The sequence below is a fragment of the Chelmon rostratus genome, chromosome 14 (genome assembly GCF_017976325.1).
Source record: "Chelmon rostratus isolate fCheRos1 chromosome 14, fCheRos1.pri, whole genome shotgun sequence".
Lineage (NCBI taxonomy): Eukaryota > Metazoa > Chordata > Actinopteri > Chaetodontiformes > Chaetodontidae > Chelmon > Chelmon rostratus.
The window spans coordinates 908408-936251 of NC_055671.1; the positions used below are offsets into that span (position 1 = coordinate 908408).

The window sequence follows — 27844 nt, forward strand, 5'->3', positions numbered from 1 at the left end:
TCATTTCTGATATAGAAATTATTGCTGTTTTTGTTTTGTCCACTCAAACACCTGTATGAGAAAGGTGAAATGTATCAAAAACGATGGTTTGTGGATATAGGTATTTTTTTTAAAACATTTTGTTTAGACTAATGTTGTTGATGAAAATATTTGCTTTATTTATACTTGAACCACTTTCTTCGTACCTTTATATGTTTTGCAGATTTAATCTCAATAAGTGAGGGTCATTCATATCAAAGACTAGAATCAGACAAACAATTGACCATTTATAAGAACAAACTTGGTGTTTGTAGTTTATCTAATGTAGCCTGTTGCTTTGGGACAGTTTACCTCTGCGTGTGTGTATGTGTGTGTGTGTGAGTGTGAGTGTGTGTGTGTGTGTGTGTGTGTGTGTGTGTGTGTGTGTGGGTAGGTGTGCGCGCGCGCCCGCGTCCGCGTGTGGTGGGAGGGGTTTTCTGGAGCCACTTGCTCCCTCTAATTAGCAGCGTGTGCCGGTAAAGAAACTCAGTGGAGCAACTTCGCCAAGGCGCAGAGGCATCCGGGGGCCACTTCACCTGTGTGATGACTTAACTGTGTGAAACTAGACTTGTAGAAGCAGTTCGGATGCTCGGTGCGCCGCAGCGTGCTCTGCTGCTAAGCTGACAGACAGTAAAAGCTGAAACTGCAGACAAAAAAAGAACACTTTGAGGTTTCTCTGGTGAACATCCGGCGCGTCCCGCTTGTTGTCCGCAGCGGGTTGGATCCGACGCACCGACTTGTTGCCCCAGCTGAGCTCTGACGGGCCCTCGGCTGTTGTGTGGCGTGTCCGACATACAAGTCAGCGACAGGACTTAAAAGCCTGCTGTAAGGATGATGTCCTACATAAAGCAACCTCACTACACCATGAACGGGTTAAATTTGCCTGGCCCCGGGATGGATGTTCTACACACAACCGTCGCTTATCCATGTAAGTAGAAAGTGTCATACTTAAAAAAAACTTTTTGTTTGTTTTACTTTGAAATATCTGTGTCCTGTTGTTGTGGTAATTTAGAGCATACATCCAACCCAAGTGATGCGTAAAGACGCGCAGACGGTTGCGACCGCAAAAACAGATGATGAACCATTTGTTTCGAAAGAGCCCGAGCACTGATACAAGCTTCGATAACAATGGTTGGATGGTAAAAAAAAAAAAAAAATACTAGTACTATAAAATTGTCATAGCTACACTGATTTGATCCAAAGAAAAATGAATATTTAACGGAAACTTTGATTATGAGCGACTGATGATTTAATGAAAAGTTAATGTGATTATTTCTACATTTCTCTGCTGTCGTAGATATAATGAATGAGCACACATGCATTTATTAATGAGCATTAATGATAGACTGAAGCCTTTTGCAAACTGAAGAAGAAGAAGATCATCAGTGCTCGCTCCTCAATTCGGTGTCTGGCAGGATTTGACATAGATTATGATTTTCTTCTCACCTTTTCCCTCAAAGGATCTCAATTATTGTCACGTCGTTGACACTGAGATAGTAGATGCAGACACTTGCTGTGCTAAATGTAAAATGATCGTGACTACATCTATAATTCCGCACAATATATTGTTGTGAAACAAATACCCAAGCATTTGGCAGTGTGCCATGGAGGAGAGCTAGATATGACTCTGACTGCACATACTATGGTTAAATGGATAAATAATAAATGAATGAATAAACTGTAGATTTCTTCTCCAAAAGACTGAAACTCACCAAAGAACCTGTGACTTTTATAATATTTTAATATTATGAGAAATGATTCCATATTGTTCACAAGCAGCCTGTAGGAAAACACAGTCAGGATCATAAACAGTATCATCATGAGGTTTCCATCATTTATTTTTTTGTTGTCATCCTCACACACATAGCTGGAAACAAATCTTTTAAATGACTGTCACGTTCCCTGGAAAATAAAAGTCAGAGTTTGAACTTGTGTCATCTCTCTGTGCCTCTCGGGTTTGCAGCCACTCCGCGGAAGCAGCGTAGAGAGCGCACCACCTTCACCCGGACACAGCTGGACATCTTGGAGGCGCTGTTCTCCAAAACCCGCTACCCAGACATCTTCATGAGGGAGGAGGTGGCCCTAAAGATCAACCTACCTGAGTCACGTGTGCAGGTACTGGAGTAGTAGGCTACAGCCAAGATGAAGGCCAAGCTGTTCAGTGTCTGTGGGGTAGTTATGGTGAGACTAGACATTTTACAAACTTTAAAGGCAACAAATGTCCTCTACAGAAAAAGAACAACAGCTATTTATGCTTTATATTTATGCTCTCTCCAGCATATTCACTAATGGGAATTATCTGTCCCACACCCCTAATTATTTACAGCTCTGGACACAGCTGACAGCTATTTCCTGCTCTAACATGGATCTTTCTTTTTGCACATCCAGGTTTGGTTTAAAAACCGGCGTGCCAAGTGCCGTCAGCAGCAGCAGCAGAGCAGTGGCCAGTCCAAGCCCCGCCCTCCCAAAAAGAAGGCTTCTCCAGTGCAGGAACCCAGCGCCCCTGATCCTGTTCCTAACCCATCTGGCTCCTACAGCCCCTCCTCTGCCCAGTCAGGCCCCAGCCTGGCCCCAAGCTCCAGCACTGGAAACACTGCCGTGTCCATCTGGAGCCCGGCCATCTCACCCCTGCCCGACCCCCTAGCCTCCTCCTCTGCCCCGTGCATGCAGCGGCCCTCACCTTACCCCATGAGCTACGGCCAGCCGTCGGCCTACACCCAGGGCTACGCCAGCACCACCTCCTACTTCACTGGCCTGGACTGCAGTGCCTACCTGTCCCCCATGCACTCGCAGCTGTCCGGCACCGTGGGCGCCCTCAGCCCCATCACGGTGCCCTCGATGGGGGGCTCCCTAAGCCAGTCCCCGGCCTCGCTGTCCTCACAGGGCTACAGCACTGCCTCCTCCCTGGGCTTCACCTCTGTTGACTGCCTGGACTACAAGGACCAGCAGGCCTGGAAACTGGGCTTCACCACAATGGACTGCCTGGACCACAAGGACCAAAACTCCTGGAAGTTCCAGGTCCTCTAGAAAGCGTGAAAGGGTGGCACTCATGTGCGTCGACATGTCATGTGTGTCAACGAGTCCCATGCGAGATAGTGTGATGCAGTGCAGAGGACTTGTTATCTTTGATTTTCAGTTTCTTGTTTGTAAGATTTTGTTTCATTTTCTAAGGGTGACCTCTGTAGAAATGCATTTTATTTGAATGACTTTGGAGATGAAGGGACCATTGACTGTCATTAATGCTGCCTGACTGCAAATCATATCTGTTTTCTTCTTCCTGCTACGTTAAATAAGAGAACAAAAGCCTTTAAAGCGTTTGTAGGAACATACTGGAGTGGTGCGTACGTATGGAAACACACTGAGCCATCTCTTCTTTGAACATGACTGTCTGACACCTATACACTCCACGGGTTTCATTTTGTTTTAAACTTGCATTGTCATAGAGTGAAAGGAGAGCTGCTTTGACAGGAAGGAGCTCTGAAGTCCTATAGGTCACTTCCTCCTTCAGGGTTTTATTATTTTAAGCTATTTATTATTATTTTATCTACATTTACATATTTAATTTGGTTGGGTTTAGATATTTTGGAGCATTTGTGTTGCATATTACAGTGTTAGCCTTTAGAGTTATCATCGTAATCTGTTTGATGGAAAAATGATCTTCTGTTTTAGTTGTGTGACATATTAAAGTGATCTATTCTTTACACTTTTGTGCACTGATAATCATTCATTCTTGCGTTGAAATGAGTTAGAGTTTGTGTTTGCAGGTTTCTAGCTTGTTGGGAGTTGGACTGACTCTGATACAGTTAGAGTTATTAATTGATCCACAGTTAGAGGTCAGATGGAGACTGGACACAGTGTGGATGTAAAGTGGCCATGTTGTGCTCAGGTCTGGACCCGTCATGTTTTTCATATGGCCTGCATGGCTCTCACTGCTCCATCTTGGTTATTTTAGCTTATCTGATTCTGGGAGTGTCCCAATCCTCTTAGCCTCCCTTCAGCAATGCCCTAAGTGAATTAGTTAGGATTATTGCCCTATCCCCTCTGTCTCTCTCTGTCTCTCTCTGTCTCTCTCTGTCTCTCACCCATCTCACCCACCTCGGCCTTCTTCTTCCTGCTCTTCCTTTCCTGGCTCTCTGCGGGCTTTATTCCTTCAGCTTTTCTACCTTTGTCCATCTTTCCTTATTCTCTCTCCAATTCTGCAGTGTCTCTTTTCTCTGCATCCACCTGTTCCTCTCAGGTCATCTACCTTTTGCTCCACCTCACATGTATCCCTCACTTGTCCTATACACCGCCAAACATAACATATACACCGAATCATTGACAGTGATGCAGTTTACTACAGCTGTTTTTATTGATTGTTCCACCCCTGAGATATCAGCAGAGTGGTTCCCCTTCTTTCAGCCCCTTCTGGAGCCCACCCCCACCACTCCACCAATCTCCCCAACTCCTCTGACAACTTGGTAATCTTCACATGACCTGATTACTTCCACGCAAATTTAACTATGACATCTAATATTTGAAAATATTTCACGTGTGTGTGTTGTTTGCATGCTGTGGAGGTTTGTGTTGACATAAGTGAGGATTGTTTTGCTGTTACTTAACAAATGCTGTCTTTTCAAAACAATATTTGATAACCCACTCATTGATTTTCTTGACATACTGTATGTCTTTTAGAGCAGTTACCATACAGTATCAGTGTATCTAAGATGGTTAACGTCACAGTAAATTTGTGCAAGTGACATGATAAATGCGGCTATATCAACATAAAAGGCTTGATAGAGTATGAGTATGAAGGTTTGTTGTGTAATTCTGATGCAAATAATAAAAACAAATTCCACTTTTATTGGTATGTAAATCATAACTAATCTCTGTCCTCAGCCATGTAAAACAGTTTGATTCTAACTTCAGATCTGCTCCACTGACAGAAGTGAACGGCAGTGAGAGACATTTCAAAGCATTTTTCTGCACTCAACACTGACCTAATCCCACTCTGTGCTCAATTTAATCCCTCTGCCCTCCCTCTCCGTGGTGTGATTGGTTAATCCCTGAGTCTGCACACCCTGATTGGTTAACCTCTCTCTGAGGGTGTAGTGCACTTGTAATCTTCCCCCTCAGCACTGAGAGTTTCAGACAGACATTTGTGCTGTAATCCCAGGGAGGAGCAGATGTGATGGGGGATGGACGGCACTGAGCAGACCTTGAGGAAGGTGAATGCCAGAAAACAAAATCGCAGCATGTGGTCTGAGGAGGAAAGCTTGGGTTGAAAGAGACCAAAGAATGGCTTCTTTCTGCTCCCCCCGAGTCCACACGAAGAACCAGAATTTATTTAAAAAGTAATATCTCAGGCTATACTAAACTAAAATATACATCAATTTTTATATTCATTCTTCAAAACCATTGTTTTACACTACTAGTTTCTATCAAATGTGCTCCTTGCTCCTCTCTCTTGATGTCTTTCTGACATCGTTTAGCAGCACAGTCAGCAGTGGAATATATTTTATTATGATATATTATAGTATTCAAATCCTTCATTTAAGTAAAAGTTCTCATGCCACAACGTAAAAACACTTCATTGCAAATTAAAATTACTTAATAATGAAAATTACAAAATACTTTATTCAGAAGACAGAAGTATTATCAGCAAAAATATGACAGTAAAAATGCTCATTGTGCAAGAAAAATGGCCTCTATCACATTAATATATATTATACTATTGGATTATTGTTACTGATGAACACATCAAATCATCAGTTTTTCAATGTTGGCTGCTGGCTAGAGTGAAGCTAATTCTACACACTGTGCCTGAGCTATCCTGTTTAAAGGACAAGGACTAGTTTGTGATCAACACATCTGACTCATCTGAGTGTACAAAAAGGACATTAAATAAAATAGAACGAGATAATCCTTTATTAATCCCCCAGAGGAGAAATTTGGGTGTTGCACAAGGATCGATGTAAGTACTGAAAAATAGAGAAATAAAATAAAAAAAGAGTAGAATAAATAAACTATACTGGAGCATGTAGTATCGGAGTTCCCCAATGTTCCATTGATGGGCCTCTTCCAACATCCATGCACACACTCCAAATGGTTAAAGAGTTTAGATCGGGTGTGCCTTGGATATGCGTTCTGTACAGGAATGGTAATTTTGCTGATTGCAACTGCATTTTATTAAGCTAGACTTGGACTATTTGTTTCTATTTTGCACTGCATTATTATTTTTATTCTGTTTGTCTTATTCTGTTTTTGCTCATTTTTATCTTCTATCTTTTCTTAAAGGCATTCTGTCTGTGGTACTATACAAATGAAACTTGCCATGCCTACATTGCAGCTACTCATATGTAGCATATCAGTGCCTCAATGGAACATTGTAAAGCAAATAAAGCACACCAACAAGCATCATCTTGTTTTAACACCAATTTATTACCACCATAATATGAGAAATTTGGAAAATACAAAGATCAGCTTATTTATACGTCTGAAAATCTTGAGGAATAAGAAAAATATAAAAGAAAACAAATATGAGGTTATATTGTGTATCACAAATTTGAGAAAGGGACAGATTATATGTTCAGATCTACAGAGTGCAAGAGACACACAGAGCCTAAACATGCAGTGTAACTTTCAGGATAATGTCAATTCATTCAGTTGTGACAAGTCTAAAGTCTGTCTCTAGAACTGAAGATAGAGAGACAGAGGCATAATGTGTGATGACAGATCTACAGTGAACAACTGACTCGACCAAGGAGATGGTAAACCATCGCCCCCGTGTGGCTGCCATTGGAATAGAAGTTGCCTTGGAAAACAGAGAAGCCCTTCCTGATTTTCATCGCAAATCAGATCACTTGAACAAAAACTGATGTGAAACCATGTTGACGATACTAATTGCCTTTTTCTCTTAATGTTATGATTTTGGAAGTGGTAAAGAGAAGAGATGCTCATCCATGAATTATATGCATACAAAAAATAAACACCATATCCACAATGATAATCAATACTCTTAAGCATCCAAAAGATTCTTGTTTGTTGAGTACAAGTGGTTTGAAAGATCAGAGCTCACACGTCCACACAAACAGACCAACAGACCGCCATCCCCTCCCAGTGCAGATCACAGAGGTGAAGGAGGTGGTTTGAAAAGGTACAGTGAGCCGTCTGGCTGCAGCTGCAGAGTGAGGGGGCGTTGGGGTGTAGAGGGACGGACTGGGCGGGAGGGGAGGAGGGTGTGCATATGGGGCAGAGGCCTCAGGACTAGTTTTAATAGCACCCTGCTGTGGAAGTTGCAGCTCCCCTTAAGCAGACTAGCCCCTCGGCCACATCCCTCTGCTTCAGCTCTGTTTGCCACACAAACCACACTAGCTGGCCACCCACCCTGGAAGAATCCAGGTTAGCTCAAGGGTGAGCTTCATGTTTTGAGACACCACCCAAACCCAGTGACACACGTTTGAGTATGTGTGCACATGTGCGTCTGATCTGCAAAACCTTTTACATGCACGAAAAAGGTACCCTAAAAAATTTGGTGAAGACGAAAAACCTATGAGACGAGACTTCAACATATTTCTATCTCTTCATAATCAGGATTACTCTAAAGTCTACTGAGAAGCTGGGCAGGCTGGGGAGGGAGGGTGACAGGGATGGGTGGTGGAGGGTGGGTGGGGTAGAATGAAGGAGTGAGGCAGGGACAGGTAAAGAAAAACAGGACAGAGTTGAAATATTAGGCCGTCTAAGCGCGCTCTCCACGGATGCGGCGTGCCAGCTGGATGTCTTTGGGCATGATGGTGACACGCTTGGCATGGATGGCACACAGGTTAGTGTCCTCGAACAGACCCACCAGGTACGCCTCACTGGCCTCCTGCAGGGAGAGAGAGGGATATACATATTAACAAGAAAACTGTGTCTGTATTACAGTTAGGAAGACATACTGATGTAGCTTTTAATATATTTGGTGCACACACACCTGCAGGGCTCCAATGGCGGCGCTCTGGAAACGCAGGTCAGTCTTAAAGTCCTGAGCGATCTCCCTCACCAGGCGCTGAAAAGGCAGCTTACGGATCAGCAGCTCAGTGGATTTCTGGTACCGACGGATCTCTCTCAAAGCCACAGTACCAGGCCTGAAACACACAACCAAAGCCTAGCTCAATACACCATTTCAATCAGTAATCAGTAATTTAACCTCCTACAGCCTTAAGGGGGTTTATCCTTGGAAGAAATAATGCCTATATATGATGCTCAGTTAAGTCACTTTATATATAGTCATACTACCACTACATTCATCTTGCAGAATTGCTTTCCTACAGCTATTCAGAGCCTACAGATAGCTTGCTAAATCAGTTAACGTGATTTTCAAATCACCATCTTATCTTCATAAAGACAGTTTCAATGATGTTATGATTTGTCAAAGAAATGGCTGTTTGAGGGCCAATCAAGGTGTTACCTGTAACGATGGGGTTTCTTGACACCACCAGTAGAGGGGGCACTCTTACGGGCAGCTTTGGTGGCCAGCTGCTTACGAGGAGCCTTTCCTCCAGTGGACTTACGAGCAGTCTGCTTGGTACGAGCCATTACGATGAAGTATCACCTGAAGGGAAAATCAAACAGCATACTTTGCATTGTTCATATTAGGTTTGGGCGGTATGACAATAACATTTCCATCACAGGAGCTATCCCTTAAACTACACTATGCCATTCACAGTGTCTGCAATGCTACACAGCCAATCAGTGGGTGTGTGGATGACATCAGAGTGTAGCAGCTTTGTGCTTTATTTTCTGCCTGCCCATTCACTGCGTGCCATTCTTCCATTGACACATCACAATACATGTAGTATTGATATCAATGCAAAAACTGTCATTATGGATGAGTCTTCCTCCTCCTTCTGCACACTATAACCAGGCGACACCCCTCACCTAAACCAAACGGAGTATTTCCAGTAAGTCAGATGAACAAATGTGCAGCACATGGGAAAGGGCAACTCCGGACAATGTCCAGACCTGATTCTGTGGACGCTGTCCTGAGCTCATATGAGAAAACAGCTTTAGTGTCTCTGCTATATATTCAGGGTGCGCAGCGTGATGTAACAATCCAGCTGCCTCGCACGGTCATGGGATTTTGGCAAAATGACTGTTCACGACGTTCTCATGTGACCTGACAGCAATAGTTGGTGGCAATAATGCTACTATTAATATACGTAATTGCATCTCTGGAACCTTAAAGCTTCCATTTTTAAAGAAAGTTGGTTTAACTGCTTTGAGTTTGTCAGTGTTGTCTCATGTGAGGCAGTTGGTTGTATTTGTCTGGAAGTTCCAAATAAAAGAATAAAATAAATAATCAAATACAATGAAGCATGGTACGGTATGGTTATACAAAACCATTTCTTAATCAAATTTACAGAAGTTACTATACCGTGATATATCCTGTTAACCATAATTTTGTGTTTAATACGTGTAGGTTTTGCTGATTATAGTAAATGCATGCTTAGAGAATTTTGTTTGCTGTTTATTACCAATTTGCTCTCAAATATCTGTATGAGGGTCAGTGAACTAAAAATGTTATTTTGAAGCTTTCGTTCATTCAACATGACAAGCCTTCTGTTTACCGCCCCCGATCAGTCTTCGCCGGTGTGATGTACTGGTCCGCCTGGGAAAACTTTTCCTCCGGTTTGGCAGCTGCATAGACACATCGTCCCGAGCCAATCCAGATACTGTGTGCTGCCGACCACACCAATCACACTGCTTAACAGGTCTTCATTCTGAAATACACCAATCCGCCGTGTCTATCGCATTTTAGAACCAATGATGCTTTACTTGCCAGAGTTTTAGGGCGGGACGAGCAGCCTTAACCCCGCCTCATTCCGCAAGATTATGGCCGCAGACCCAAATGAACCTACTAATACACAGGCAACGAGCGGGACGTAAACTTTGACGTTTTTTCTAAAAAAGAAACAACGTGTCCGCAAAAGATTAGCAACAAAACGTAGGAGACAAGTTTAGCTATCAAATAAGCACCACGGCGTGTGAAGCGATGGTATATTTAGACGAAACAGCGAGGCTGAAATCGCCTCTGAAAGTGGAGCAGATATTTCGACAGTGGAAGTACTGAGCCGTTTTTCTGTCTGCCTGGCACTGGGGCAGCTGCTGTTTCTCTACAGCGTCGAAATAACACGCTATTTCATCACAAAAACAACTTTATCTGTCTCATTTCCCTCACAAAATGACGAATAGTACTGTATGTTTTAAAAAGTATGACAAAAATGTAACTTACCGAGGGTGAATTTGACGCTTTTTCTTCGCACGGATACAAGTGTGTTGTGGTTGTCTGGCAGTGTCAGATATTTACTATCTCTCACACAATGGAAGCAGGGAGAGCTGGAGCAAAATGGCGGCCGTGTCAATCATCTGTCTCCCATAATGCAACTGCCAACATTTGTAAACATTGTAACTTCTTTTTCTCAGCTATTACTTTTGCTATACGATGTGACAATACCATATTAATAAACGAGTAACACCTATTATTATGTAATTATTTTAAGCATAATGGTTGTAGTTTGACTTTTTTTTTCCCGCTTAACCATTTATTCAGCAGAAAAGGAACAAAAATTAATGTTAAAAATTAGGCATAAAATATGAGGATACTTTATACTTCTACTTGACCACTTGACCATAATACATTTAGATGGAAATTTCTACAAACACAAAGTTCCTCATGTTTTCTATTACCTCCACTACACTAGTGACCTTGCAGATTCTTATTATTAATACAAAATATAATCAATAAATACATTTCAATGTAACATTATAGATTAAACTACTGAGCAGTACATTTAGTAGTTAAATTAGCTCCACCTTTACCAGTTGAAATATTAAAGTGATATGTACTATTATTATTGCTATATTGTTTAACAGTATCCACATTTAAAAAAATGTGAATATGTTCAAACTTGTACAGAGTGGGACATTCCCAGTTCTGTATGACTGTCCAAAATGCACACACTGAAAGACTGATGCACAGTATTCTACCAAAGAAGATACAGAGCAGAAAATACAGCAATCCATCTTAATCTGACATTTTTGTTGTAAAAAAGAACTTACTTGAGAAATATATAAAATATGACATGTGTCTCCTCCTCCTTTGGATCAACTGTTTTTACATTATAATGATAAATAAACACTATTTTAATTAGCAGAAATTTAAAAAAAAGTATTTTCGGGTATATTTTTATTCATCAATCTTTTTTTTTTTTTATACAAAATTTAAGCTTATACTTAGGCCTCTACGTGTAGAGATGAAAACCATCATTAGTGTGGTTATTTCAGTATCTGCACCATTTGCTGGAGTTACAGATGTATCATGTAATATCACAAGTTATGACATTCATCAAGTGGACTGCAAGGCAGAGCTATTTTCAAAGGTTATGCCATCATCATTTCTACAGATATTCCAGTTCATGTGGGTGAGATTTAAGCATACATGCTGTCATCAGTTATTCAGACATGCAGGTTATGCCAAGCTCCACACTGTTGCTGCAAAACTACTTTGATTCAAAACCAACCGTCATGTTTTGATGGATGTTGGCAGTGGAGCAGTCAAATTCATCATCTCCACGTCTGTAGTGCCCCCTATTGGCCTCATTTAAAAGTCCTAAGTTAGCTTCTCTTTGAAAATTCATACAAATCTCTGTTTGATGATGATGTCAGTGCTCACATCATCTCATCATGACACCAGAGCAGCTAGTGTTCAATCTGTAGGATGCCAGATGTCATGAAGCTCATTTAGTTAGTTTCAAACACTGCTTTAGTTGCAGGCCTTAGATTCTGCAGACAAGACAACCCTGTATTTTCCTTTTCAAATCCAGTCAATATAAATAAAAGGCAAAAATAAAATGTAAACTTAAGCACTCTTATCCCAATGATTTGTGCTTCTCTCCACCAATAAAAATCATGGGTGACTTGAAAACATTCAGCATGCTTGCTCTTGAGCAGGTACCATTACACTGTATTTGTCAGATGTAGGCTGAAAAGGTTTAATGTTATTTACTTGGTTTGAGATGTTGTGCTTTGATTGCAGTTCCTGGGCTTCTGGTCCTCATGAAATGTGAACATGAATCAATTCTTTGCAATGTGAAGCACAAGTGAAAGTTTAAACAGCTCTTCCATCTCTCAACACCATTTGCTCAACAGGATGTCAATGAAAAAAAAAGATGATTGTAATTCGTCAGAAATCACTTACTGCCTCAGAGGATTCAACCAAACCGTGATAAAGTAATAAAGAATTTATTGATCTCTAGATAGAATTATTCCCACTTTGCTCAAAAGGAGGTCAAAGTCAACATCCCTGGCACCGGCAAGAATTCAGTGTCCTGCTCAAGGGCCATCTGGCTGATATATATGAACTCTCATCTGTAGGCCCAGATGCTGTTTGTACACTGTAATCACATCTGTGCTTGATGTTTTTCTGGAACAAAAGGGAGCAAGGGGAAGCACACCGGGACAGGTGAGTTTTTTAGATCAGGTAAGGAGGGGTTAAGGACCTTGTGGGTGAGTGATGAGTATTCTAGATATGTTTTGGAATTTGGCTTGGGGGGGGAGATCATGGAGGTCAGACTTTTTGTACCAGGAGTGGGTTTTAAACACAGGTTACATTCAGTGTCACTCACCAAAACACATTGTGATGTATTCTTGAGGTCAAATAAATGTGTTGAATGCATTTACATTTTTAAGTATATTAACTCCAGCATTGTTTACATTCATATTTGCTTACTACCAGGTTTTTTTTCCCTGTCTTTGCTGGTGCATTGCTGCATAGCTTGGCACATTAGTGCCTCCTATGGATGAGTGAAATATGTGAAACCAATGGCAGGACCGTGTATCACGCCACCCACAGATGTGCTGCATGCATGCGTGTCCTTGTGTCCAAGCATGGGACAAACAAAACAGCTCAATAATGCTACTACCGGTCAAAAACTCCACAGGGAACCTTTAATTAATGTTATTGTTAAGCACTTTTCATTTTCTAAAAGCAACATTTTGGGATCATGTTAGTCTACTCTGACTGGTTACTGAATGATTTAGAAGAAATTATTTATATGCTTTCTCTACAGCTGATTGTGACATAAGGACAACAGTCCTTCAAATAGCTGAGCACACACATGGCCATTATATTATAATTTCAATGTAGCACTTAATGACAATTACTCGCAATGTTTTGTGCTCCTGTCTCCTAAATTTTGTTGTCAATTTGTTATTTTGTCCCTCCTAAAGGTAGGTCAGACTGAACCAAGCAAGGGTGTATTAGTAACATCATGCACATATTAAAAGACAGATTATAGCTATTCCTGAACAGTTTTATTTATTTCATATCTAACTTTAGATACCTCTAGTTTGAGACAAGAGTGTTTTCACATTCAAGTACACAGTGCCTTACTTCAATGCCTCATCTGAAAAGGTAGAGGCTTTAGATAAGGCAAGAGGAGCAACCTGCAAGCGATATAGAAGTCAAACAGTTACAGAGTACAACCTGGATTTGGACATATTTTACACATATAGTAATCCATACATTATTGTCAACCAAAAGGTCATGTAGTATAATACCAGATGAATGTACTATACATGGATTTCCAGCCTGAAAATACATGGCCCCAGATATCTTTAGAAAAACATTTCCCTCCCTTGTTGTTTTAAATTGGGAACCAGTGAGGCGATACAAAATAACCCCATCAGGTCTCCTGTCAACCCTGAACGGTCAAGAATCATCAAAAGTGATCTTAAATCTAGATATCATAATGTTTGTGCATTATGGAATGGATTTGAGAATGACAGCAAACAAAATATGGTGTGTAGGAACAAAATGTAAGGCTCATCACCACGTTGTTCCTCCCACAAGGCAGTGGCAACATGTTCTTCACCACGTTGTTTGAGAGGACAATGTTTTCAGCTTTATTCGGTCAGTCCAGTTCATGAAAGTACCATAAATGCAATGAAAAGAAGGAAATAAAAAGAACCTCTTACACATCTGCTTACACATCTAAGAGGTAAACAGGCATTCGTCCATCTTCACCTCTTTATCCCATATGTGCAACAACTGCGCCAAGTTGTTTGGTCCCTCTTCCAATTCAGTACCAAAACATTCCCTTAGAAGTCACTGAACTCTGTTTCAAGGTTTCATGAAATGGCACAGTCACAGAGAAAATTCGACATTGAAAATCACTAACTGAAAGTAGCCCATTGCAGCTCTTTGTCAAACCTCACACCCAGACGGCTTCTTCAAGACAAACATCGACGCCGTACCTGCTCGTATACATATTAGCAGAGGGAGGGCGTGATGACCTACACGTATCCTCCTTCAGTTACTTGTGCTGTAACATCCTGAAAAACACAATGGAGAGTGAAGTACACAGAACTGTTCTGTAAGAGAGTGCATGCATTTCTAAAATGCAAACCTTAATCCCAGTTGATGCTCATACCCAGCGCCACACCTAAAAGAAAAACAAAATACAACTAAAAATCCCTTTTTACTAGTGATTCTATTCATATATAGTATATATATTTTACATTTTTGTAGATCCTGTAAATGTACCTTTTGTCTTTCATATCATATACATTTATGACTGGCTACTGTCTCAATCAATCACAATAATATGACCTCTTGGACAGTAATTTCAGGTACATTCAGGACTTTCTGTAAAAATTTTTACAATTTCCTTTACAATTTATTAAAAATACAGAAGAGCAAAAATATTGGTGATACAACAGTCCACTGTCCTGCAGAGGCTGCTCAACCGTAGCTCAACAGAGTCTTTCTTCTACTCAGCAAAGATAAGTTCACACATTTCCCCCCCAAATGCTTCAATCTGTACGGATCTCTGTCTCTGGCCTCTGCATGGCCAGGTCAGTCTGGATAAAGGCTCCCTGGCCCAGTGCTGTGGAGTATGCTCTGTTGTTGTGGCTCGCTGTGAATCCTGAGGCGGGATACGAGCTGGAGCCTCCACGTTTTTGAACAGGGGCCTGAGGCTGAGGTACTGGGTGGTAATCGTCCAAGTTATCATAGTGGGACTGCACCATTTTAGTGCTGTGTTTCTGATATGAGTAGTCTCTGTCCAGTTCAGGCTTCCCCTGGCTGTAGTGCTGCTGCTCTTGGATGCTGTGTGACCGCTCGGGTTTGGAGCGGGCAAGTTGTTCCCTGGGGGCTGCTGGCTGCTCATCTGTATTGTGGTAGCTGCTTGATGTTTTGACTTTGCTCTGGTGATGGGCAGAATCGGGACACTCGTAACGCGGCTGGAAATTCCTCTTGTTGGGATACTCCTGCTGCCAGTGTTTGGACCTGCTGCTGTCTCCACCCTGTTTGTCGTCTCCAGTCTCGTGTCGGCCGCTCTCCTGCTGATGTGAGAGACTGTGGCTCAGAGTGGCTGGAAGGGAGTGAGAGGATTGGCATTTCTTGGAACTGCTTTGCTTGGCGAGCCCATCTGACTTGTCCGCTGCTGCGCTGCCCTGGACATGCTTGTCAGTCTCCATGTACATGAGGACGTCAGGGTCTGACACCATATGTCTAGGGAGGTAGCGCCCATCTTTGCTCTCGGCTGCAACCAGCACAGCTTTACCTGGGTCAGATTTACTGCGCAGGTGCATGGTTTCATAGCCTGATAAATCTGCTGGTGCAAACAATCCGACATTATCATACTGAGAGAGGACAGGACCTTTAATCTTCTGTCTCGCCCTGCTCTCCCTGCGAATGGAGTGCATGCGGAGCCTTTCTGACTCCTCTGGGTCCCAAGCGAGATAAGCAGCAGCTTCCTTGTTTCCATGACCGGGGGGCATGTCTCTGCTCACAAAACTGTGCTCTTTCCCAGGTGGAAGAACATGACGAGCGAGGTAGTGATATCCAGACGCCTTTCCACCTGCTCGGCCAGCAGCAGCTCCCGGATCTCGGGCAAAGGAGTGGAGGTGCCGGACTCGGATGGTGCCATAGGGGTCAATATCATAGAAGGGTGCCTCTAAAGGGCTTGAACCGGAGTATGGGCTGTAGCGGTACTGAACCCGTCCATTCTCAAAGTAAGGCTGCAGTTGGGTGACGTGGTAGTCGGCTTGTGAAGACTGCTGCGTGGGTTGCTGGTAGGCTTTGCACTGGTACATGGAGCGGTGGTAGAAGAACATATCATCATCTGGAGGAACTTCAGTCCTTTGGATGGGCACTGAGCGGATAGTGGAAGGAACATGGAGTGAGTGCACTCTGCGGATGGTGGGATAGCCATGTGTTCTGTCATGGCTATAACCCTGATGGCCTGGCCCTGGAGACACGTACACACTGCGGCTGTTTCCTCTGGACTTTATTGAGTGGTGGTAGGACCTGGGGCCTAAAGTGCTGTATCTGTTGTCTACTCGAGCAATGTAGGGTATCTGAGGCTCAGATTTGGACACAAAGGAGAGGTGTGGAGGGACACTGTCTGGCCGGTAGTGGTGTGGCATGGATTGTGGGCCTAGAGGAACAGGCCTCTGGTGGTAGTATGCAGCTCCTGGGGGCTCAATTAAGACTGGCTCTCCTTTGGCATGGTACAGGTAGGGTGGCTGGTGTGTGGAAGATTTACGAGGAGAAAGAGGATGGTGAGGCAGAGCGTCCTCCAGAGGGCCAGGTGCAGGGCCTTCAGCCAGGATATGGTAGGAGGCATCACTTTGGCTGAGTGCTGCTGTGGCCAGTTTGCTTTCTATGGTGCGGACAGGAGGGGCTGGAGGTGCGGGTCCGTACGAGTCGTGGTACTTTGCAGACTCTATGCAGGGCTGTACTGGCTTTATGGCCTCCCAAGGCTTCTCCACAGGCTCAGCAGAGGTGGGGGCCACTCTTGCACTAGCCTTCGGAAGGGGCTGAGGTTGGATATGGGGGTGGGACTGGACCTGTGTCTGTGATTGTGTGTGAGGCTGTGATGACAGATGAGAGTGTGGATGTGGCAGTGTATGAGGTTGAAGCTGGGTTGGAAGATGAGGCTGTGTCTGAGCTTGGCTCTGCTGTTGAGTTGGAGTTTGATGCTGGGACAGTGAGACAGCCTGCCTTTTGGGCTTTTGAGTTGCTGGAGGGGGCCGCTCCAAGGGTTTTGGAAGAACTGGGGGTGGTGCATTCTCCTCTGGTTTGACCTGAGAAAACACACCACAAAACAGACCCTTATTTAACGAGGACATTTTACAAAAAACAAGTTGAGCATTTCTGCAGTGGGAGGTCACACACACCTCAGCTGGGTGCTGTCCAGTGTCAACGGTGTGCTCACTGGGCAGTTCCACCACAGCAGGGGCATGCCACAGATTCTTAATGTTTGATTATGTTTATGTTTGTATTTCTTATGTTCCTTTTTTCTTACTGGCAGTGGTGTTGTAAGCAGATTTAGCTTTTTTTTTACTTTAAAATACAAGAAAGCTGTGAATATTATAATGCTCTGAAGACTTAAAATGACTTACTCATATCAAAGACATTAGTGACAGGAACATAACACTAAATTAATTATTATAGAAAAATCCAAAACATGATATCACAGCATCAAATAAGCTACACATTGACAACCCTGTGGCAAATGTACTGACACAAGCAGCTGCTGTGAGCTCCAAACATTTTGCATGAGACACAGTGTAGTGTGCAAGACTTGTTACACTTGTAATGATATACCTAGATTATACATATAGCATGTGTGTCTCAGCGGTGGCAGTTCAATGAAATAGCAGTCACACACAGGTAGAGGTAGGAAGTATTCTTAAGTCAAGTCAAGCTCAGAAAGCGAATAAGCTTTTTTCTCAAAATGTTTCGCTCTTCCTTTGTGGCTACTCACTGAATTACTAATCAATCTGGATTATGTCAACTGCAGCTCAATATCACAATATAATGACTCTTAATAACAAAGATCTAAACATAAAACTGACACTTGCCTCAGTTACAGGCTGTGGTAAGACTCCCATGTCTTTGCAGCTGCCGCTGGGGGTGGTGGCTGGACTGTTACTGGAGGAGTTGGTACAGACTGGGATCTGTCTTGTGGCAGCCTGCTGTCTTTCTGGACTTTTTCTGATTGGAGAAGTCAGGCTGATTGAGCTGGGAAGTGGGGCACAATTGTAACGAGGACTGTCTGGTGGAGTGGAGTCTGTTTCAGGCTGGGGACCAGGTGGAGTAGTAGAGGACTTGGCACTGTCTGAAAGCTTGGTAATCGTGCTGGTTAACTCTGGTGGCTGCTGGTTGATTGTAGGACTGAAAGTGGAGGGATAAGATGAAGCCGGGGTGAGAGTCAAAGCAGTGCTGTTAGGTGGTGGGGAACTTCCTCTCCCTGCTCCCACCTCTGAGGAAGTCTGGAAATGTGCATCCTGGAAGTTAGAGGCCTCCTGTGGCTGAAGTGGGGACACTGGTGCAGGGGGCTCAGAAGACCGCGACTGAGACTGAATGGAGACCTGTTGGGCAGACTCGGCGAGGGCCAGGGCCAACATGCGGGCAGCATTTTTAGGAGGGGGAGGAGGAGGATGGGCAGAAGTGGGAACTGTAGAGCTGAAGGAACGAGGGGTGAGGTCCTTTGAAGAGTCCGGAGCTATGACTCCTAGCAGGGACACAAAAACACATGGGATCTATAGTTGAAGAATGAATAAGTACGAGAAAAAAGTCACAACAGCAGGCAGGCTGGTTAGGTGCTCACGAGTAGGAAAGAGGGGAAAAGTTAAGTGTGGTGCTCAGACATCATAGGATTTATTTAAGAACAAATCCATGCAAAGCTGGGAAACTAAACATAGAAAAAAATCACATAATTAATGCCATAATTTACCCCTCATGTTTAATCTGCATGGTGTAAACTAAACAGTGACAAGTCAGAAACATGCCAAAAACTACATTTAGAAAAGGTCATTCTCTGCTCCCTACCCTGGTGCTCTTGGCTGCTGGCAGCTGGTGGCTGCTGTCCACTGTCCTCTCCCTTCAGCTCTTGACTGTCCACACTGTCAAAGGTTGTCAGCTTCGAGTGCAGCTCTATTTGGAAAGCTTCACTTAGTGACGGCTCGGCTGCCCTCAGCAACACGCTGCCCATCAGTGGGGGAGAGTCTTTGGCTACTGAAGGAGGAGATAATGGTTGTGGAGACACAACCTGTCCAGCTGTATTCTTGTCAGGCGTCTCTGTAGAGAAAAGCTCTGAAGTGGCAAATGGTGTCAAACTAGTGGTCTTTCCACATTTAATAGGTGACACAGCCTGTGTGGGTTTATCAGTGTAAGAATAGGATGTGGTCAGTTTCTTGCTTTCCACCTTCTCTCCAGCAGCCCGGCTGAAGTCTGTGGACAACAAGGGGGACGTCAAGCTGCCCAGGAAGGTGGCAGAGATGAGGTCAGAGCCATTGGTCTTGCCACAGACACTGCCAGGGCTCCTCTTTAACATAGAGCCCTCTGCCCCAGCTGGTGAGTCGTCAAGTGGGAAGGCATAGGAGGTGTCTGGGAGACTGCACTGGAAAGACATAGGGTCAAAGTCCAAGGAGGCCATGCCAATGTCTGGCGGGCTGAGGTCCACTTCTTCACCAGCTGAGCGGGGAGGTGAGATGAGGGCAGGCACACAGATGGGTCCGTCGTCTCCGTCGCTGTCCTCTGTGGCGTCCAGGTTGTCGTAGGAGTTGCAGTGCTGCCGGCTGTCCAGCAGCTCACCATTAAATGAGGCTGACAGGGCATCGCTGCTGGAGCGTGGCCGCCGAGGACGGTACACCTTGGACTCTCCTGAATGAGGAAAAGAACATGATCAGAAAAAAATTCTGTTAAAAGGCTTCCTGTGCAGTGTGACACTAGGCTACACATACATATTTCAAATGCAAGAAAGAGCACTTTTTTTTTGCTATTGACTGACTAAACTTGTTTGCTGAGTCAAAAGAAGTCAGAGTGAAGACACAAATGAGTACCTTCAACATTGTGCAGGGAACTTAGTGACTCTTCACTTTTGGCTGATCTTAAAGTTGCTGTGTCTCCTCTGCCTCCTGAAACATAACAATTAAAAGACATTCAGCCTTGTTTAGTCAAATAAACATTGTCATTGCACAATTGTCATTGAAAAATGGAATGTTTTCATTTTAGCTGTGGAGAAACGACTTACCAGCAAGAGCCATGGCCTTGAGTTCATTGGGCTCACTGGGGTTGCGGTGTAGCTTGCGCTTGGACATGGAGGAAGATTTGCCCAGGTTGAAGAAAGAACGCCAACTACCAACAGGAGACTTCTTGGACTTAATAGGAGGCCTCTTCCTGTGATTAAAGTAGTGGTGGACAAGCAGGCAGGGCATAGTAAGTTTCCCTAACTCACACAGAAATCTCAATGACAGATCCTGAAACACCAGGGCAAAATACTCTGTCACATGAATCTGTTTTTACCTGCTTTTGAAACTCTACATATCTAAAATCAGATCATGCTGATTTTAAGACATATGTCTAAGTCTCAACCAGGAGTCAGTCAGGGTCCACCCTAAGATATACTGGCCACCTGGTGCAAGAGAACATGGCTCTGCCTGCAGTCTTACCAGCACCCCGCAGAGGGAGACATATTCCAGCTCTGTTATTTAAGTACCAGTGACGTGAGTGTAAGATGAATATGTATGTCTCTGTCTGTCCAAATTAAGATTCTTCATAATGGGAAGAGGATTTAACAAACCTCTCAGTCGGAAACTCGATGACAGTGTGGAACTTGCCCTGCAGGGCAGCCGGGCCTTCGCCCACCTCAATGTACTTGCTGTCTTCAGTAACTGGAGAGTTGATCTGAGCCTGGGTCCTGGCCTGGGCCTCCTCAAGGCTCAGGAGTTTGGTAGAGGGTGATGAAACCAGCAGGGATTTGGGCCGTGACAATGAGTTGTGACCTGGTTATGTGGAACAGTGTTTATTGCTCAAGTAAAACCAGCAGCAGTAGAATGAAACTTTGAGCAGGGGTCTTATCTAACTGATGGTTGTACCTACCTGCTCCCTCTCGGATTAGTGAGCTAAGTTTAGTGCTGAAGAGAACATCCACATGGTTGAGGATAAACTCCACCACCACTGACTGGATTCGGACTTCCATGAAGGCTGCCGTGCCGCTGAAGCACGCAGATTCAATCTGTTTAGACCTGAGACAATTATGGACAAACAACAGTGAAAAGGGAAAATTTCACTTGATTTAATAGAGGTCCACTGCAAACAAGTAGAATATTTCAAGGAAGTCAATCACCAAGACTCCACCTGATTGTGCTGAAATGGTTTTATTTCCATTTATTTTAGTTACATAATTTCTGTAAAATTATTTTGAGAAGCATCTCCAGGATCTGATGTTGATCATCAGCTCCCTCCCACAAACAGTTGCTTAAATTCTTCCACTCAGGTAGAATGACTCAAGCAGGAAACAGGGTTCTTTGTTCTACAGAGCCCATTATCACAGCTGATTCAAGTCTTGGAAATCATTAATGTGAGTAGTATAAAAGAAACCCTCATAAGATCCACTACAAATAGGTCAAACTGGGAAGATCATTAGAATAATTTTGAAATATACTTACATATACTGTCTTTCAAGGGAACTTAAAATCTACAACGTGTAGAGCCTATAGGTGATGATTTACAGTATTTTCACTACAAAGAAAACCATGCATACAAACACCAGTCCACAGAGCAGGTTGGTGTCTCACCTCAGTAGGTTGGGTGCCCAGACGATGGCCAGGTTCTTACTGTGCATATTGGTGATGTAGCTGAACGCCGCCAGGCGGGAAAGGTGCCTCATGAGGAACTCCAGGGTCCTACAAATCAAATATTCATTTATTCAGATTTAATTGGCTCCCACTAGTGATGTGCAAACTAATGGACATGATAGAGGTAGTCCTTCAGGACATCAATATTTCACTATGTCTCAAATCTCGGAGGAATGTCACTTAGAAATTAGCATTTGTTTGCTTCCACAAATAACAGGAAATTCAATTCATCATCACCAGTGCAAAGGTCTGCTGGGAACTGTCGAGTTATTCCATTCAATACAGTGGGGCATTACAAAAACCCTTGATTTTAACATGAACAGGCATACATCTGATGCTAATGCACATGGTGTTCATCCATAATCTGGCAGTTCTAGAGTCTGCCAAAGGGGGGCAGCGTGCCTCTGCGCTGACCTGTAATGCGGTGGAGGAAGCTGCTGGATGACGTCATGGATTTTAATGAGTCGTTCTTCGTCTGTTGCTGCTGATACAGCATCCTTTAGAAAAACCAAGGGGGAGATGTGGAGTTAAGGAGAGGGAGATAAATAGTGGGATGTGTTAGTGTGTCAACCCCCCCTTCAACCCATCCACCATAACAACCTGCAAACATTTACTTTATCTTCAGGGATTCTCTGCTGTGCTTGGACAAGGTTTCTATCCCAAGTCACACTGAGCGGTTTGCTGCATTTGTAATGACAGGGTGTGGCCAGCACAATGCTATGATTTTAGGGGTGTCTGTGACTCATAACTGTTACACAAATCTGAGAAATTCCAACAACATAACTCTGAAGAACTTCCCTTCTCTTCTATAGAGATCAGGCACAAATATAATCAGTTCTTAAGTCTCTTTTCGGGCATTGGTAAGAACAGAAACTCAAAAGAAGAAGTCAAGTATATAAAAGTTAGCAAAACGTATGCACACGTTAGCAGGAGAAGTGAGAAGTAGTTAGTCCTCCTCAGGCTTTACTTACAGAGAATTTCTCATAGAGCTGGTAGGTAAGCAGGGGGTTGGGCAGCTCTCTGAAGTAGAGCTTACACAGCGAGCCAACACAGTGGATGTCTTGGATATAAACATCTTTGGTCAGGTCAGGGATCTGCTCTGAGTCAAACTCATGCCTGATGAAATAGACAGAGGGCAAAGGCAGAGTCAACAAACTGACTTCTTCTGAAGAAAAATGCAACAATGAATGACAGGAGTTGGATGGATGGATACAGACATGAAAAAAGTCAAGAGGCATTTCAGCTGTGTTTAGGAAAGAAAATAACTGAAATGTGTCTGCACAACTTTTCAGAAAAAATCCATTCCAAGTTGAGGTTCTCCGACTAAAACACCTACGTTAATGCAATTTATTTCCATTAATTTATACACTAGAAAATAACTCATTATAATGAAACTGGTCTTCTTGTCCCCCTAAGTCTACCAGAAGATTTTGAAATGTGGCCTACATTTCTCTACACTCTACATTTAGTTTCACTGAACTGAGACTGTAATGAGGCTGTTTTTACATCCCCAACCACAAAAATAATATACAAATGAAATAAAATAAACAAAGCATGCAAAGACGTTAAAACTGAAATATAGTTTTATTCATAAAACTCAATTCTCCTCTCAGGAACACTGCCCTTTACTGCCTTTGCTTTGAGTGATGAATACAGTGATACCTGTGCACAAAATTATGTTTAATGATTGTTATTCCAAAATCGTGCAGTTGTTTTTTAGTCCTTGATAGTGTCTGCAGCTCTGCATACAGTACAGCCCCAACAAGGCTGACCAATCAGAGACTTAGGGCACTCCATCAATGTGCATAACTAAGCACTTAAATTCATCCAAACTTGGGCTCAAACTTAAATGAACATCAAGCAGCCTCTAAAGATTTAAATAAGTTGGTTTTTACTGCAGAACATTCAAATACTGTCTGACACTGTCACGCTCTGAGGGGAGGCGAAAAATCTGATATCTGACCTTCTGTATATATGCATGGATGTACAGTAACCAGGTTACTACAGTGTAAGTAAATGTGTTTTCTAATGTCCTGCAAAGCCTGGTTTCACCGAGAAACCTGCTTACTCGGACTGAGCAGCCAGATCATGTTGATGTTCTAGCAGCTGAATCCTGGAGAGCATCATTAGATACAGAATTACAGTGCAAATGAAAAGCAGGCTCGCCAACATGCACAAAACAGCAATGAAGGTAATAGGGATGATAGAATATGAGCCCATAAAAAACTTTTACCAGAAAGCAGCCATGAAACAAGCAACAAACGTCATGTAGACTCTCAACATCCCCTCCTCTATTAATATGAACCTCTGCCATCAGGAAGAAAACTTGTGCCAAAATGCAAATCAAACCACTTAAAGCTATCGTTTGTTCCTGCCTCCATCAAGCTGCTGAACTCCAATGCTACAGAGCAATATGCACTAAATACATAAGCAATACTTAGCTTCTTTTTCGTTTGTTTTAAGCCGCCATGTCAAATTTACAGTCAAATGTCGCTTTTGTGCTTCAAGATGTTTTAATGTGAAGCAACTGTCTAAGACAGTGTCATATATATTGCATGTTTTTGTGATGCTTGTTCTGTTATGTGAAACAATGGACTGTAACACTGCGCCCAACACAAATTTCCCTCAGGGACGTGAACACCAGGGTCGTAAAATTCATTTGACACTGGTCACAAAGCTTAAGATTGCTGTGAGCGTACCCTAATAATAGAGTGTATCAACAATTCTATCAACTCCTCTTTTCACATCTGGATTTGGCAGCTGGGCAATCAGGGGGCACTGTTTTGAGAGAGTTTAGTGACAAAATTAAACTCAAACTGTAAAAGTGGAAATTACAGCCTTGCATGTGGTCACACCCACATAAGAAGGCACAATCCTATGCTATCCTATATGTCTACATGTAAACAGAGCATTACCCGTACACATCTCACAGCATAGTAGAACAAAAACAGTAACATCTAACATGCCCACAACACACAATGCATGTTGCCTTTCATAAGCCACAACTGTTCTGACTGTCTGACTGCCAACATACAACACCCCTGGTAAGACAACTTTAAATAGTAAAAACTGGATGAGGAGTAACTGTTGCACTGCACGTCATCTTGTTTTCTGTTTTCTTTAGTAGGAATGGAATTCATCAGCCTTTAGATGAGGGGTATTGTCAGATCAGATTTGTTAGCTCCTCCTATTACAAAGGACATTTCTGTGAAAGAGTCCGCACAAAGTGGAGACCCTGATAAACACTTGAATCAAATACTGTAAGAAATAAGCAGTTTGTGTCTCTTACCGCAATTTCTGGATATTTGAGGCAATTCCGGACAGGCGGTAGATGCCGTCCACCACACCATGCTTCTCGATGAACTCAGTGCAGCTCTTGAGGACCTGGGGCACTGTGAAGAGGAAAAACTGTGTCAGCACATAACTCAGTCAATATTGTCTAGTCTTCACTGCAATAGAAGGTCAAGAATAAGAGGACTTTCCTTTCTGATGTGTGAATAACTAACTTTTTAGTGCTGAGGTTGGAACACCTGGACCTTGTAAAGTAGAAACTAACATATCCTGAAGAGCTTTCTTTATTTGTTGCTGCTGGTTGTCTTTTGACTTATTTTTTTGATGCAGTTTTGGGGATGAAGCAAATTGCAAAGTAACATGTTGTTGTCTGCGAGTGAAGCAGCCAATCAGGAATCCTCAGCTTCAAATACAAGTGACTGTGTGTTAGAGATGAACAGACAAAAAAAAAACCTCAGAAAAAACACAGAGCTTCTTCATTCTCCTTCAGCAGCCATGATTCATACAGGCATGGTATTTATCTGTGTGTGTGTATGGGAGCAAAGGATGGTGTATGTGTATGAGGAGGCTCCCAGGCCTCCCACCACACACATCATTCAGAGTATGTCAGAGTGTGGGACACTTGCTGAAGCAGCTGTTCAGATGAATTCCACACATAGCAAAACAGAAAACAAGGCGAGATTTGAGGAAACGAGTTGGCATTCTGCAGCAGACGACAGACAGTGATGGTGGATGAATCCTCTCCAAGCCCTTCATGTCGCAAGATTTTGTCCTGAGGTCTTCTCATAACAAAGATACACATGTGTTGGAATGTGAAGTCAAGTGTTCGGCACAACAAGAATTCATCCACTTGAAGTTCCCATGAGGTCAAAATCACCAAATGTTTTTATCAATATGTGACAAAAGCTATATGCCAGTATCTGGTTTTGTAGATTTCATTAATGGTGTTTCAGAGTTTGGTATTTCCTGGAAAACATTAAAAAAACATTGATGACTCATCGTGCACTCGGGGGCATATACTAATCTTGCATATTCTCAAATGCTCTCTGATTCTTTATGATGCCGCCATGGATGTATAAAGAGAGGGAGTTTTTCTTCAGTACGGTAAAAAGTGAAAATCTTTTGCAGCTGATTTATGTGTTGCACTCCAGAGTGCAGCTGCCATTGCCATGATGGCAGAGTGGAACTGAACACATTTACACTGATATTGGAAGCAGAAATGTTTGGGCTAATAATGGGCTAACGTACTTTGGACACCCACAGTTTGGATGTGATGGTGCAGTGCAGAGAAGCTACAGCAATGAAACCCAGCAGGAATTACTTGCTAACTTTTGATTTCAATCCTCAATCTCCACTTCTTATGTGGTAAAAGGTGAAATTTCAGCCAGAAAGTGTAGTGCCAAGCTAGCAAGGAATTTGCAGGTGGTAGCTCACCATTGGCCCAATGTACGCACATCCCTTGTTCTTGAGCGGTCCTTGATCGGTTCCTTGCCAGCATGCCACTCAGAATGTATCAAGAATCAAGTATGAAAGTAAATTTAATTATTTGGAGCATAGGCTTTTACTTTCCATTTTTCCCCAAAGTGTGTTGTTGGAGCAGCTGATGACAGCACAGCAGACATCTGATAAAAAGTGAAATCTTTTCCATACATCCCAATATTAAAGGTGGTGTCACTAGTAATGGTTCACTAGAGGGGCTTATCTCTCCACACCTAGACAAGGCAGGATTCACAGCAGTCAAGGATTGACTCCTTCACATGAACGTACGAGCACCCAACATCTGTGACCAGAAGGTTGTTAGATGGACGACACTCGCTCCACAACAGTGTGATCACTGTGAGCTAATATGCTGGTAAAATGAGAATCATTCATGTCCATCACAGAATACGATCCATTAACATGAATAAATGGGTTTTCAAGTTGGTGTCAACATGAACTGAAATGAAGTTATTGATCATGCTTCAACAGCAGCATCATTACGCTGGATGGAGCTGATGTTACAGTGTAATCAGGACACCATTATCCTCCCACTCTGTCACTGAGGCCATCACATCAGCTCACTTGCCAGACATCATGCTGCTGAGAGTATGGAAAATCAATTCAGCTACAGCAGATAAATGTAGGTGTAGACTTCAGCCCAGCAAAAATCTTAATTACAAATGGAAAGGGTGGACAGAGCAGGTGTTTACATGCAGTGTGTGCTGTGTGTTTGTTTTGAGGAGATACATATGACTCTCATGTAAAAAGCATTAGCTCATAAATTGGAATGGAGGAAGCAGAAGGTGTGTCTGGTAGTCATTATGTACTACATACAAATATATGTACATACAGTACAGTAATAATTAGCTTATAATTATTTTTCAGAATTTAAATTTAAAGGATCATGATGGCTAAGAACCTCACAGACACTTTGCACTTCTAAATACCATAAATTCTCAAATTAAACTCGTAAGTATTTCTTGTCCAGGTCAGCCACTTCCTTGAGACTTGTTATTATGGTGAGGTGGCCAGCCAACCAGCAGAGACGCTGCACCAGCCAAGAAACAGTCCTATGCATAAACTAGTTGTTTTATCACACTGGTTTTTGTGCAGTTTGAAAATATGATGGTTAACTTGTTTCAGAGGTGCGGGTAGGCAGACTTTGTTACTTTTGGACAGAGCCAGGCTAGCCGTTTCCCCCAAATTCCAGTCTTTATGCTAAGCTAAGATAATCAACTGCTGGCTGTAGGTTCATATTTAACAGACAGATATGAGTGTGGTATTTATATTCTCATCCAACTCTCAGCAAACAAAGCAAATAATCATATTTCTCAAAATGTTAAACTATTCACTGCTAGACACCCTGGAAGACTTTTACTTTGAAAAA

At 42.9% G+C, this 27844-nt stretch overlaps 3 protein-coding genes across 4 annotated transcripts in view; 1 reads left to right on the forward strand and 2 right to left on the reverse strand.

The window, feature by feature from the left end:
• Positions 1–522: 522 nt before the first annotated feature.
• Positions 523–3661, forward strand: crx (cone-rod homeobox). The gene is made up of 3 exons (XM_041952349.1): positions 523–946; positions 1982–2133; positions 2407–3661. The coding sequence occupies exons 1-3, from the start codon at positions 850–852 to the stop codon at positions 3043–3045; spliced, it is 888 nt and encodes a 295-aa protein (XP_041808283.1). The 5' UTR covers positions 523–849; the 3' UTR covers positions 3046–3661.
• A 2756-nt stretch (positions 3662–6417) lies between these two features.
• h3f3c (H3 histone, family 3C) lies at positions 6418–10399 on the reverse strand. The gene is made up of 4 exons (XM_041951731.1): positions 10271–10399; positions 8447–8590; positions 7970–8123; positions 6418–7864 (listed from the first exon to the last, which is right to left on the reverse strand). The coding sequence occupies exons 2-4, from the start codon at positions 8572–8574 to the stop codon at positions 7736–7738; spliced, it is 411 nt and encodes a 136-aa protein (XP_041807665.1). The 5' UTR covers positions 8575–8590; positions 10271–10399; the 3' UTR covers positions 6418–7735.
• Positions 10400–13343: 2944 nt separating this feature from the next.
• The window catches only part of arhgap32b (Rho GTPase activating protein 32b), a 102245-nt gene continuing 87744 nt past the window's right edge, over positions 13344–27844 (reverse strand). For both annotated transcript variants that reach the window (XM_041951729.1, XM_041951730.1), the window contains 11 exons: positions 24977–25079; positions 22659–22803; positions 22102–22184; positions 21628–21735; positions 20930–21075; positions 20631–20832; positions 20082–20227; positions 19891–19965; positions 18878–19711; positions 17908–18560; positions 13344–17127 (listed from right to left, as the gene is read on the reverse strand). In XM_041951729.1, the coding sequence (XP_041807663.1) occupies positions 14851–17127; positions 17908–18560; positions 18878–19711; positions 19891–19965; positions 20082–20227; positions 20631–20832; positions 20930–21075; positions 21628–21735; positions 22102–22184; positions 22659–22803; positions 24977–25079 (4772 nt within the window). In that variant the 3' untranslated portion in view covers positions 13344–14850. The remainder of the gene's footprint in view (positions 17128–17907; positions 18561–18877; positions 19712–19890; positions 19966–20081; positions 20228–20630; positions 20833–20929; positions 21076–21627; positions 21736–22101; positions 22185–22658; positions 22804–24976; positions 25080–27844) is intronic.

What these genes read in the sequence shown, in the direction of transcription:
- crx (XM_041952349.1), top strand. Translation starts at nt 850, where the DNA reads ATGATGTCCTACATAAAGCAACCTCACTACACCATGAACGGGTTAAAT. An exon ending in CACAACCGTCGCTTATCCAT is followed by an intron (nt 947 to 1,981) that starts GTAAGTAGAAAG and finishes TCGGGTTTGCAG; the next exon opens with CCACTCCGCGGAAGCAGCGT. An exon ending in TACCTGAGTCACGTGTGCAG is followed by an intron (nt 2,134 to 2,406) that starts GTACTGGAGTAG and finishes TTGCACATCCAG; the next exon opens with GTTTGGTTTAAAAACCGGCG.
- h3f3c (XM_041951731.1), bottom strand. Translation starts at nt 8,574, where the DNA reads ATGGCTCGTACCAAGCAGACTGCTCGTAAGTCCACTGGAGGAAAGGCT. An exon ending in AAGAAACCCCATCGTTACAG is followed by an intron (nt 8,124 to 8,446) that starts GTAACACCTTGA and finishes TGTGTGTTTCAG; the next exon opens with GCCTGGTACTGTGGCTTTGA. An exon ending in CCGCCATTGGAGCCCTGCAG is followed by an intron (nt 7,865 to 7,969) that starts GTGTGTGTGCAC and finishes CTCTCCCTGCAG; the next exon opens with GAGGCCAGTGAGGCGTACCT.